This window comes from Enoplosus armatus, chromosome 22, assembly GCF_043641665.1.
Source record: "Enoplosus armatus isolate fEnoArm2 chromosome 22, fEnoArm2.hap1, whole genome shotgun sequence".
In the NCBI taxonomy this organism is placed as follows: domain Eukaryota; kingdom Metazoa; phylum Chordata; class Actinopteri; order Centrarchiformes; family Enoplosidae; genus Enoplosus; species Enoplosus armatus.
In genome coordinates, this window is record NC_092201.1 from 7,621,686 (window position 1) to 7,635,569 (window position 13,884).

General features: G+C 41.2%; 1 protein-coding gene across 1 annotated transcript in view; it reads right to left on the reverse strand.

The window, feature by feature from the left end:
• exoc4 (exocyst complex component 4) overlaps nucleotides 1-13,884 on the reverse strand; it is a 106,497-nt gene that overhangs the window by 14,961 nt on the left and 77,652 nt on the right. Inside the window, exons 15-18 of the mRNA XM_070928912.1 lie at nucleotides 12,910-13,046; nucleotides 11,663-11,818; nucleotides 9,842-10,020; nucleotides 955-1,099 (exon numbers count right to left, since the gene is read on the reverse strand). Coding sequence (XP_070785013.1) covers nucleotides 955-1,099; nucleotides 9,842-10,020; nucleotides 11,663-11,818; nucleotides 12,910-13,046 — 617 coding nt within the window. The remainder of the gene's footprint in view (nucleotides 1-954; nucleotides 1,100-9,841; nucleotides 10,021-11,662; nucleotides 11,819-12,909; nucleotides 13,047-13,884) is intronic.

The window sequence follows — 13,884 nt, forward strand, 5'->3', positions numbered from 1 at the left end:
CCTCTCTTCCTCATGGCTTCATTTAACTTGTACCACTATCAGGGGAAATTCTCTTGATGGGGAGAGTCAATGGAGTGTAGCATATAGCTAGACATCAGCCTCAGGGATGGTTTTCTACTGAAATCATAAACAATATTGCATAAGCTACACAATAGTCTACAGGGAAATAGTGGTACATGGGGGGATGGAAAGACGGGGAGAGAGATGATGGAGGACTATTAGTGGTTGTGGGGGGAGAAGCTATATGGAGTGGTAAATTAACTTGGATATTGACATTCAAAGCACATACTCAAGACATGGTATAACTTCCTAAACTTGTACATAGGTTGAAGTATGATGCCACTGATCATTTCTGTCCATGATTTAATGACGTCCTTTAAGCTTGTGTGGTGTGATCATGGTAAGTGGGTGGTAAATGATTCGTAGTCATACTGTGTTCCGTTTCAGCTGGAAAGCAACACAACTGAGTAATATCATTGCACTGATTCCAGATTTCTTGGGAAGAAAAAGAGAGTAAAGTGCAACACACATGTGCGACATGCATCTATATGCCACCAGTGTGCGGGTTTACATAGAATACTATGGGTGCGGTTGTTTATAAATATAATTTCCCTACCATATTATGAGGTTGTAACTATATAATCTTCCAACGCTTGTTGTATCTAAAAAACTGTTCATCTTGAGGGAAACAAATCATCACCCTGAAATAATCAGCAGTCTACAAACCAACATGCAGGTCAATTCAACCAATCTGCTTTAGAGTATAATGGTGTAAAGACTGTGTGTGTAGTTTAATGCCTTGAATAAAAACTGGATATGGTTCACCTGCAGAACAGCAAATAAACAAAAGTTTTCTAAATACACGATAAGATACATCTAACAATAGCATATAAAACCCCTATGTGTGTTTTCATTTCTGCAATTGTTGTGGGTGTGTTTCTCTCTACTGCATACCTGACCTCCAGGTGCAATGCCAGGAGACAGCGGTCGGCAATGTCCTGGAAGCCCCTCGACAGGTCACTTAGGGTCTGGAGAATCTGCTCCCTGCTGCGTTCGCTCTCACCAGCCACCTGGCTGTCTGCTGAGCACGGAGACACATCTGGGTGGATAGAATAGACAGGAAGACACATAATGACACCATTAACAAACACAACTGAAGAGGGGAAGTAGTAGTGAGTCCTTTAACAAGGGGAGCTAGGATGAAGTTTCAATGTTTGGATGCTGCTGAAGAGTGCTTGAGCAATTTTTTCAAGCACTACCAGCTCTACAGGTGCTGATCTTTAGTTGACCCTGACCACCACAAATGTGTCATACCATCGTTATTACTGTCTGTGCCCACACACACTGAACTGTACTCCAAGATGATATGCATGTATGTCATTTCATGTTGACTGAAAATGACACCTGCTCATACAGTACACACAAAAGAAAAACCATTAGTTCACCGTCACACACTTCCTGAGTCCTTCAGCATGTTCTTGTACTTTCTTCTCGCCACTTATGCTGAGACAGCAGGAGCATGTGTCAGCACACCGCATTGTAAACCACACAAAAGACCTGTGTGTATGTGTGTGCACGAAAAGGGAGAGAGAGAGAGAGAGAGAGAGAGAGAGAGCATGATGCGTGTATATAAATTCAGCCCGGTGTAGATCAATGGCCATAAATTAGCAAGGGGAGGAAAGGGAGAGAAATTGGCCCCGTCACTCATATGTAAGTCTATTTGGTCAATGAGGCGAGTGTGTGTGTGAGTGTGTGTGTACAGAGAGTGACTGTTGAGCAGGAGAATGCAGGGGTCCACGATCGATGTGCCGCAGTCAAAGCCAGCTCCCCAGTTACTCTTCCTGCCCTTCGGAAGGTCACACATGCATGGAGACACACACAACAAATAAATAACCTGTTCATTTGTCTTCCCTCTTTATGACGAATACTTTTGACTGATATTCCCCAAAACAGATCTCAGGAAGTGAGATACAAGTATTTCGCTCGAACATGGATTCTTTCACATAACGCATTCCTATAGTAAGCCCAACCACATAGATTTGCCCTCATCTAAATATTATTATTTCTTACTTTCTTGCTGACTTGGAAATGTAGCTAAAATCCAAAAGTCTGTTGGAATAGTACATGTGCAGTCCTATAAACTGGAAAAATGACTTCCTTAATCATAAGTTAGCTTGTAAATGCAATACGTTTTGCCGCTAACTCTGACGTTTTGAATGTATCAGAGCTTTCAAGCTGTTACAGTAGGAAAACCAGGGGATCCACCGATATCTAAAATGTATAAGAGTAGAGAGATACTCCAAAACAGGACTGAGGCAGAACTGTGTTCAGAAAAACCTTCCTGTAACATCAAGACGGTCCATTGTCCTAAAATATGAATACATCTACCATTTCCTGGAAAAATCGTATGACACATCTTAAAAAGCTCTCTGTCAGAACATAGGTGAAATCTAAGAAAACTGGTCAAATTCATAACAATATGGGACTCCAAAAGACCCCATTGTTCATTTCCACTAAAGAGCCACCTACACTTAAAAGTGGTTGTATATCACTTCACATGTCCTGGCTGTAATGCTGATTACACAGACAAAACTGAGCGCTGCTTAATTTCCAGATTAACTGAACAGTGCTGTGTATGAACATTTAACATCATGTAATACATTCAGCATCTAACTGAGTTAATCAGACTTGACACCTTGAACAAACTTGGAGACAACTTGTGAAAAAGACATTCATGTATGGACATCTAGTAAATACTGAGACATTCTACTTCTTATTTACCATCAGCAGATACAAACCTTCCTTGAACAGAGGTCCTAAAGCTTTGAAGGGACTTAACTTGTTTACATGATATTGAGAGCTTTAGGTGTTGGATATTTGCTGACTTTACAAGCAGTGAAGGCCTGTGCCATCATCAGCTTAACTGATGCAATCAGCTGGCACACCTGGTATGTATTAGCTGTTGTTTCCTGTCTCTAATCGGCTCCTGATGATGGTTTTAAAGTAAAACTGAAAGCTTGAAACGAAACGAAAAATGTTGGATTAGACAGTGCTTTTCAAAGGGGAATAGCTTGGCATATTAATAAGTCCCACTTAAGTTCAACACCTTACTGTACACTCATTTCTACACTGAAATCATAGCACTCATTAAATCAAAGTCATTATTTGCATTTTGTATGTGCTGGTGAATATGTGCTTCTGTCCCCATTACAGTTACTTTAAATTAACCCCTGATAAGACGAGAGACCATTGGCTTAGGCAAACAGCCGTGAGGTATGTGCCATGGCCATCCAATCAACAGAGCAAACACACTGATGTGATGTGACATCAATGTGACAGCTGCTCTTATGTGTCTGACATGTTGAGATAAAGGCTGGAGATTGTTTTTCTTATTAAAGGTGTGCATGTGATGTGTGGAGCTGTGTATGTAGAAGTGCTAAATGTTTGTACTGTATGTATGAACGTACTTGCTAATGAACTGTCTTCCCGATTTAACCTACTGATAATGTGTGTGGGAGGACACTGCAGTGCAGAGTACAGGCAGTTTATAGTGTAACAGGGAGCTTCAAGTCCCAGTCCTGCAATGGAAAGACTCTTGTTTAAATCTAACAAATACACAGTCAGACTTAAGATAAATGTCAAAGTTTACTGTTTGCAATAAAATTGCGGATGAAAACATCATCAAACTGCTAAGCACTGTTCAACAGAAAACTGTGGTCATGAAAGGTTTTGCAGCATCAAAATGCTCCATCCTTTCTCACTTCTCACACCACAAATTTGTAAGAAAAACCTCAAATTATGAGCCTTTCTTTCCTCTTTTTAATCAGTTTCATTGTTACCACAGCTAGAACCACCACCATGAGTTCTGAGATAATTAGGGGGTAGGGTGTCTAACATATTAGGCTCATAATCAGTCTTCATTTTTTTGTTAAACGATGTGACGATATCACATTAAAGCAGTGTGAGAGCAAAGCTAAGACAGGCTTAATTCAACAGGCTGGTCTAACACTGCATAGACTGTCAAAGGAAAACAGAGACTGGACCACACTGATTGATTTGCAGCCTTTGATTATGCGAACGGAGCACAGACTCTGTGTTTGGTTGTATGTTTGTTTTGTTTTTTTCAAGATTCAATCAACAGTCATCAGTGCTACTGTATAAAATCCATATGATATCTAAACTAGCAGCTGCCTCCTCCACCAGCAGAGAGCCAGGGATTAGATCTTTAGGTTGGCAATATTAATATTAATCCAGCTAAATGAGACACAGGAAGAACAAACAAGATTGGTCTCAACAGGAAAAATCCACAATGATTTCTCAAGGGAGCGGAGCATAATGACATTAATCGACTTCATTTGATTGTATTTAGCAGATGTTGTTTATTCTCCCTGGTCATCTTATCAGATCATTAATAGATACAGAATGCCGCGCTGAAACACAATACTGCCACTCAAACTAAAAGACACAATTACAAGAACATTACCTACACATGCATTAAATGATCTATGATATTATTGTTGTCTATTGGCAGCAAAGAAATGGTGACAACTCAACAAGTGTTCAATATAAAACTGCCACTTTGTGCTTCCATAAAGTCTTCCTTAAAGCACTTGACAAAAGGTGCATGTATATTTGTCTTATATACACCATTTTGTTCTCAGTGTGTGTCTTTGCTTCTCTTAGCTTGTGGCTGTGTGAGAGAGCGAGAGTATTTCACTTGCTCTGCCTGTGGGAGTGTTTTCCCTCCAAGTGTGTGTGTGTGTGCATAAGCGCACACGTGTGTGTGTGTGTGTGTGTGTGTGTGTGAAAGTGACTTGAAGGCTTCTGTTTCCTCTCATGTGCATTACACTCACTCACTTTGGCAGCAGAAAGGGAAAAAAAGGGCTCGCTGTGGCACACACTGCTGGAGGTCTCTCCAGGGGGTGTCCGTGAAACACACACACACGCCCAAAAACACACGCGCATAAACACAGATTCCTGCCGCCCTCCCCAGCCTGTGCTGCTTTGATGATGCAAGGGAGGCGTCGCAGCATGGGGGGCACCATTAGAGTCAGGGACAGGCAGGCAAAAGGAGGCGACTCATTGGTCCTGACTGACAACTTTCTTACTCTCTTTTATCTCTTTCTGCCGATTAAATATGAGAATATGTATGTGCGTGTATGTATTTATGCGCTCATGTGTAGGCATACATGTATGTGTGTGTGTGTGTGTGTGTGTGTGTATGTGATGCGCTTATCCAATTATTTTCGAATCCCATCTAAGAGAAACGTCTGTTGCTTGCCATCTGCAGAAGATGAGGGTGGCAGACATTAAGGGAGATGATCAGTGATGGAATTCACATTCTTACACACATACAGCATGCAGATGCATTCATACACGGACAGTTCATATTAACACAAACCAAATCTTGCACTCTTTGACCTGTCTGCCATTGAGGGGATACACAATACATTAAAAAACAACAAAACAATATGACCTGACATTTTCTGTGGTACTGACAAATCCAGATGCTAAACATTTGATAGGAATCTTGATCTGTTTTGTTGAAAAAGTACAACAGAAAAGAGGAATGAAGAGAAAATAGAGAGAGATAAGCAAAGGACAGTATCCTGCAGGGGTGGACTGATGAATGATTCATAAATGACTGAGTAAGAGAGGAGACGAGTTATTAATTATTTTGCTGCCTCTGGTGAAGCAGAGGATGAACATCTGCACACGGGGATCTGAACTTCTGTCCAGAGAGAAAGAGAGAAAGCGAAAGAGATGAAAATTGAGAATGAGATTGAAAGATTTTGATAACTGAAATTGCTTAATGGTGTCTTATAATGAGAGAGAGAATCAAAATATGCTAGAAATGTTGGACAGAAACAGAAATGAAACCCAAATGGATGAAACAAAAGATAATATTTTGACTACGGAAAAAAAAAAACAACACCATCATCTCCAACTGCAACTAGTCCCGCAGGCCTCTGCAGTGAATAAGAATGTGTTCTTAGTCAACTTGCCTTGTTAAACAGAGTCAAGAAAATACAATCATTGCTAAAGGGAAAATACCTACACTCACCATTGTCAAGGTTAGAAAAATGTATTCCACAAGGTTAGAAAAATGTATTCCACAAGCCAACCGAAGAGAAGAGGAACTTATTCCCACGAGGACAGCACATGGTTATTGTCCAGAAACCCTGCAGCACAGATTAAAGGCCTGTTTCTATTCACCTAATGATAATCAGGCCTCAGACATGAACACACACATTTGTACACAAGCACATAAAGTGTTGGTAAGCAGCAAAAAGTCTGCAAAAAGAAGGACTGTCCACAACGACGGCCCTTCACACTGTTCATGATCTCCTGTTTGCAGGTCCATGCTCAGTACACAAAGATCCCACAAGGCTGCCAGACACGCTGGCAAATATTATTAAAAATGTCTAAAATTCATACATACACACACAGCAGTCAACAAAAAAATGTCTGTCATGCTGACATTGCCCCTCAGGCGTCTGTGTGTGTGTGTGTGTTGTCGGGTAAATATTGTCAGAGTGGATTAGAAGTCCAGTACTGTGACCAGATGGGTGATAAGACCCTTTCTGCAGCCACCTTCACGGCCAATCACCATCAGCGGTCTGTCTGCATACACACACACACATTACCAGAACACAAACTCTCACACACTCACATACTGGCTCACATGCTCTTTAGACATTCCTAACAATTGGACACACACATATATCCCAACAGAGCACAAAACTGCATGTAAACACACACCTAAATTGAATTAAGATTCAGCACCATGAGGAAGTTGAAGATGTCAAATGTGCATGCTATTTTCCTGTTTATACTTCAGATAATAGCAATGTGTGCAACTATACATCCGGTGGCATTCAATTACACAGGAAGGTGACCAAAACCGAAAGTCCAACCCAAACGTCCAACACAGCCATGGACAGAATGTACCAGATCCTTACCACTCCTAGAAAAGAGAGAACAGAGTTCACAGTACCAGGATGAGGAAGAGGCACAAGTATGGAAAGAAAGAAGAAAGAAAGGGAGAAAGAAAGAAATACCAAGACAGAAAGAACGAAATACTAAGAAAGAATGAAGCAAGAAAGTAGGAAAGAGGAATGAAAGAAAGAAAAAGAAGAGGGAGAGGAAAATGAGTTGTTCATACCTGACTGCTTCTGTAATATAAAATCCAATTTGGAGAGGCATAGACGTGAGGCGGGGGGTGGAGGGTGAGATAAGGTGGGGTCCTTTTTCCCTGCCGTACCCTTGTCCCATCTTACACAGTGCATGCTTATGTACACACACACACACACACACACACACACACACACACACACATGCACGCGCACACACACACACACACACACACACACACATATACACACACACACACACACCAACACCCATACCAACACACACGTAGTCCGTCATCAGCTCGGCAAACACTAAATAATGAACAATACGGAGGCTGTCCCAGCATGATAAGTGACTGCCCTATCCTTCCCATTAGTGCCACCCGCCAGAATTAATGATAATTATGTCACGTCCCTTCCCGTACTTTTATTGAATTCTTATCTATGAATAAACGAAGAAAGCTAGCGTCGGAGTGAGAGGGAAGGGAAGAGTTTAAAAAGAGATAGTGACAAAGTCAAGCCCAAATAAGAATATCTGAAAATTCTCATTTAATTATTTCATGTCTAAAAGAAAAGATATGAAACAGCAAAAATAGTGCAAGTTCAATGAGCAATCAGAGGTCTGACACTAGAGAGTTGTGACAATTGCTGATAAGGGTTGAAGCCCTCTCTCTTTCCCTCTAGGAAAGGTGCATAATTTACCAGAGCTCTGCCAGAGGTCCAAGATAGTGCAGCGAACACGGCTAAGTTTCTACAGAGTCCTGTGACACAATAACTACAGAGGTGAATGAATGAGCTGTGTAACTACTTGGAGAAGCTGCACATATTTTATAATCAAATGCGGTGATAACTGCAGGTTTTTATGTGTTGAAACTCAATCCAGTGCTGTATAAAGCTTTTTAATAACAAATAAAAACAAAATGGTATCTAAATGCAGATGTCTGTCTGCAAAATAAACACAACAGTACTCTGGTTTGAGCCTTTTTCAAGAAAAACAGAATCATCAACAGATAAAGATCTTGATGATGCTCTTGATCTGATTAAATATGTTAAATATTGAATGAGCTTATTAGAAAGTCGTAAACAACACATTAAAGAAACATGACTCTTGCATGAGATTGAAAAAATGAAGTCTGACATCTGTTTATGTTGTAAGAATAAGCTTTTATACTGCACATATATATACTTTTGATGGAATAAGGACGATAAAATCACAAAATAAGAGACTGCTACTACAAGTTACAGTACAAAAACATACCTGACCCTACTGTAAGAGTCATTAATGGGAGTAATAACTCCTTGATTGCTATTGTATGATGTTGATAAAAAAAATATGGACTTGAAGAAGAATATCATAAGATGCTAGAATCTTTATTTGGCGATTATCAGAATCAGAAATACTTTATTCTGATTAAACATGTTCTCAAGTGATAATGAGGATAAAAACAGTATTGTAACGTTTAACAAGACCTACATGAAGATTATGTGTTGGATGGAAACACACACACACACACACACACCAGGCATTTATACGCACATGCTCGCAGAGGAAGAGCCAAGGATAATGAGTGTGTGTGTGTGTGTGTGTGTGTGTGTGTGTGGGTAAAGTGCTCTTCGACAACTCCAGTGGAGAAGGTAATGAGTGTGTGATAATACACTCAAACAAGAACTTAATGAGGCACAGGTAAGTATTGCTACAAAAGCACTGCAGCTAAGGATGAGAAAACTTCATATACCCCTGACTGTGACCCTCCATAAAGCATCCAGACAGTGTTTTTAATCTGTTCTGTATTCTGATCAATAACTGCTTAACAACCTGAGAGACTTGTAGCAACATCTCCCAGACAAAATGTCCATGATGTAATATTGCGCTATACTGTACTATACCAGTCGGTAGAGGATGTATGGTGTCACAGAGGCTTGTCCCCAGGTGCTTCCAGGGTTTAAGCTTCACTAAATCATCACATTCCTGAAATCTATTGGACGTCATGTGAACTCACGCATTTTATACAAGGTTATACACTCAAACAGTAACATTTTTGGCAGCCATGAAAACCTCTCTGTCTGTGCCAAAGATGGCAAGAAACTGAGGAAAGTAAGCGACAGAAAGGATCATTTAATCTTGTGCAATGCAACCATCCAACAAGCAGAATTCACGTGTCAAAGACAATATTCTGTTTTTCAGTATGCAGAATAAACAGCAACAGATGTCTGCGTTGGCGTCAGTGTACCGGTTGTAGGCGCAAAATTTACTGCATATGTCAATGTTTGTGTCAAAAATATTACTGAGTTTTGCTTAATTTAATTTCATCAACAGAATAACACCTTTGGAGATATCCAGCTATTACAGCTTCTTGCCTATATGCACAGATTTGATGAGAGCTTAATTATACAGAGAAGTATGAGACCTTAAATATGTCTGTTTTTGCCAAGAGAGGCAGGAGAGAAGGAAGATGAGGTGAAGAGGTGATGCTCTTCATTAAAATGAAGAGTGTTAATAGTGCTCGGTAACACTGTGACAATGACAACATGACAAAGAGGTCAGCCGGAGTGTTAAGGTGCCAGTATACTTCATCAGAACTGCTTGCTGGATTTTCGAAATGCTGACTGTGGGTCCCAACTTATTAAACTGATGACTCCAAAGACCAAAGAAAAAACAAACAAACAAAAACTACTTCCATACACCAAATGATGCTTCCTTTACTTACTGGAGGCATGAGGCAGGTTGGCGAAGAACGTCTTGAGGCGACCGGCAAGCCACTCCATGCTCTCATGAAGGTTGGCCAGAGCCTTCAGGTCACTGACGTCACGCAGGATCTCATTCTGGGGGATTAATTTATCTCCTAGATTCCCAGTCAGCACCTCCGACTCCTTAGCAAAAGCCGCCCTGAATGATACAGAGAGTGAGGGATGTCAGAGTTTGTGTGGTTAGAAGGATAGTCACAATATATTGTTGGCAATATATTGTGAAAAACACAATTTGACCATCACTAAACCAGAGAACACCCTTTATCAAATATGAATGCTACCAAAAAAGACAAATATGTCTGATAATTGAGAGGCATGACTAAGAAAACCCATGTAATAAGTCTACAGTATTAAGCTATTTGAAGGAAATCCCCAGTTATTATTTTGTTGGTTGGATTCAAAGTGTATGGTCTGCAGAGGCAGTGAGTGGCTTACATAAATGCTATAATAGAAGCCAATTTTCAAAAGTTAAATCATAATGGATTGCTGAATGAAATGGGTGTGCAAATGTATATGTTAAGTGTGTTTATATAGAAACAAGACAGTCAAAGGGATAAAGGTTAGAGAACTAGATAGATAGATACATACACAGATAAAGAGAGAGATTGGAGGAGGCTAGGAACGAGTTAGACACAGTGTTATGAGAATTCAGCAGACATAGTCACTTTAAAAGGAGGGAGTTGCTAGTAGCTAAACAGTCGGAGGGAGAGAAAAACAACAGGTGATGGAGAACATTTAGACATGTAAGATAAACAGAAAGCAGAGATTTACACGGTGGAAAAACAAAGAAATAAAGATCAAAACCTCTTTTCCACTACATTTTAAAGCACTTGTGGTTTTGCAAGGATAATTGACTTTGGTGACTGGCAAGAAAGATGGAGAGAGAGCGGGGAAGTTGGATAACTAAATCTCAACACCACAGTGCTGCGAACACATGGCATGTGGACCGGCTTCCTGAATCACCAGGATGCCCACAAGATCAAGATCCTTTGAACAACAAAGGGGGAAAAAGAAACTACCAGACACATAAACGCATATTCTCTCACTCACACATAGGCATGCATAGCGTATTAATGAGGCTTTATTAAAGCACTGGGTTGCCAGTCGTGCAGACGCTAATCCCCCTTTCATAGTGATGAAAACATCTACGGCTCTCAAATCAAACAGCCTTATGGTCTCCCTCTTGCCATCTCTGAGCCCTCACAGTGTGTGTGTGAGTGTGTGTGTGTCTGGATGTGAGTCTGAGAGAGGGAGGAAGCGCACACAAAACAGATTGACTTTCTTTGGCCACATAACCAATTTATTTATTTACTTTACTATTCCGCTCCGATGAGCTCCAGTGTTCCCTGAAGAGAGCGCACATTCAAAGGCAATTTCGATAAGACTGACCCCCCCTTCCCTGCCTCCGTCTGCTCTCCTTATTTTTTCCTATTTTGTTCTTCCCTCGTTTCCTCACTTCCTTCAGATAGAGGGTGTTTAAAAGAGCAATCATGACTTATTTTATGGGTGCATCTTAGTCAACAAGAGAGGGTTCAATAATATGTGAATAAAGGAGCAAAGACGGAAGGGAGGGATTACTTGCGTGATTGCTCAAGTGTGGTTGTGTGGGTCTACTTCTGCTTGTTTGTGTGTGTATAGTGTGCACGAGTATGTGTATTTGTTACCCTGCTTGTTTGAGTATAGGTTCTATCTATATTTTGAATGTGCACACACACGGACATACTGTATGTACATTTGTATGAACTAGTACATATGTGTTCTGTTTGTATTTGTGTGTATACCGAGTAAAGTCCTCTTCATCCTCCCTCTTCTGTCGGGTCTGTCTGGGTTGGGCCATATTTGCCCAGTTAGGGAGCGATTGCAGCAGACGACTGATGTCCTCGTCTTTAGACCAGGAAGCACTGATGGTGAGCTTCTCCTCACACTGGACAATACCCCTGAGGACACACAGACGAAACAGGCAAGTTATAAAACATGTTGTTGTTCTTAACAGACAAAAACAATGACAAGATGATAACAAGAAACCGCCCGAATCCTAGCATGTTACTTCGATAAAAAAGACTATCTGGTCATGAACTGAGTTAATGGAAAAATGGTAATTCTGACCTGCTGGTGGCGCTATGTGAAAAGTCAGGGAATCACCAAAGTTAATCGGATTAACCCTCTACAGACCAAGAATGTCTGTACCAAATCTCAGGGAAATCCATCTGAAGGTTCTTGCTTGAAAATGTTCACTGACAGACTACCACTGCCCTAGAGCTACGTAGCAAGTGTAGCTAAAGAACTGCGTAATACTAACAGTCATACAAACAGACTAGTATCATTAATAGTCAGGTAGTTAAACACGTGATTCATGAGTATCTTGGTATGAAGAGAAATTGGGGCAGATTACCAACATGTATTTGCTTTGTGTGCATGTGTCTGGGCTGGAGAAACTGCTTGGTTCTGCAATTAATATCATATCAATACCTTGTACAGGAGACACAAGCACTCTAGGGTTTCACATCCACATCACACATGCACACACACACACAGACACACAGACAGACATAGACACGACAGGAACACAAACGCACACAGCACACACACACAAATACAAACACAAATACACACCTACACTTTGGCAGCCTCTGTTGGGCTTGTCTTTATCACCCGGATGCCCCGGTGAGACTGAGGCTGACCTGTGACAGAGTCCAGATGGACTCCCAGCAGTCTGTCAGTCCTTTCCTGCGTCTCCTGGCCCGTTCATCACTCCCTCTCTTATCCCTCCATATTCTCTAGACCCCCCCTTTACCTGGCCAGGTGTTACATGGACCCAGGGGAGCACAGATGGATGGCCTTTCACAGTACCATTTTGTGTGCGTAGAAAGCAAGAACCAATTCATATTTTTATAATTCATTCTATGTAAATATTTAATGCTGTGGGCCCTTCATGAAAATGCACACCAACAATTCGGGAAGCTTTGTCATTATCTAGACCTAGATTTGAGCTCCTATTGCAGCTGAGCCAGCCTCTCCCTTCTTTTACCTGTAGGCCGTGTTGCAGATTTCCTTGTACTCTTTGAGCTTGTCGCAGACCATCTCGAGGAACTGGTTGGAGTAGGCGCTCAGGTCTTGCATTAGGCTCATCAGATCCTGGATGGACTTCTCCACCACCACTGTGCTCTGGAGGCAGACAAAGTGAAAACAGACAAAGTTAGAGACACAGAAAAATAAAGGTGGACTAGATTCTATGCGGTCAGATCCAGTCTGCTGTCGTGCCAATATGACAGGATGGCTCCAACTTCACATCTATCCGTCACCCGCGGCTGGACTGATGTCTGTTACTGGAAAGCTTGTCAGAAGTCATAACACTGTATTAGTGGAATGGATGATTCTTTGTGTGTAAGTGAATCAGTGTGAGTGCTCATATTTGTGTGTGTTTTTTGAACTTCTGTGTTGTGTGTGTTCTCAGGCTGAAAGTGAGTGTGTGTGCGCATTTGTCACAGCGCACCCATCACCAGGAGCCACGGCAGGGCTGTGACAGCAGCCATTACAGATTAGCCACTCCTGCGTGACTAATAGCTGGCCCGGGAACAGCAGTGCAGCTCCATATCCCCAGACACACTCACACATACACACAGAGAGCAAACTTTTCAAAACACACACCTTTGAGCAATTCAAGAGCTGTTAAATGAGATTACAACTCCGTATATTCCAGTTTGCCTGCTCCTAGCACTTAACCAATCTATCCAACATCTCCAATAATAGTGATAACTTGCTATTAGTCTGGCGATAGAATTGCCGTACTCACTCTGAAACTCGCTAAGACTGCGAAAGCAGTACTGTGTGTGAAACAGAGTAACCCCACACAAAGATACACAGAGAGAGAGGTATTCTTAAAATATGATTTCTATTCATCATTCATAGGCTCTTAATATTCATCTCACTATTCTTCCTAAGTAAACTTAATATGGAGTTCCATTCTTTAGGAGTGAATTGGAAAAATGAATAGCTTTGTCAA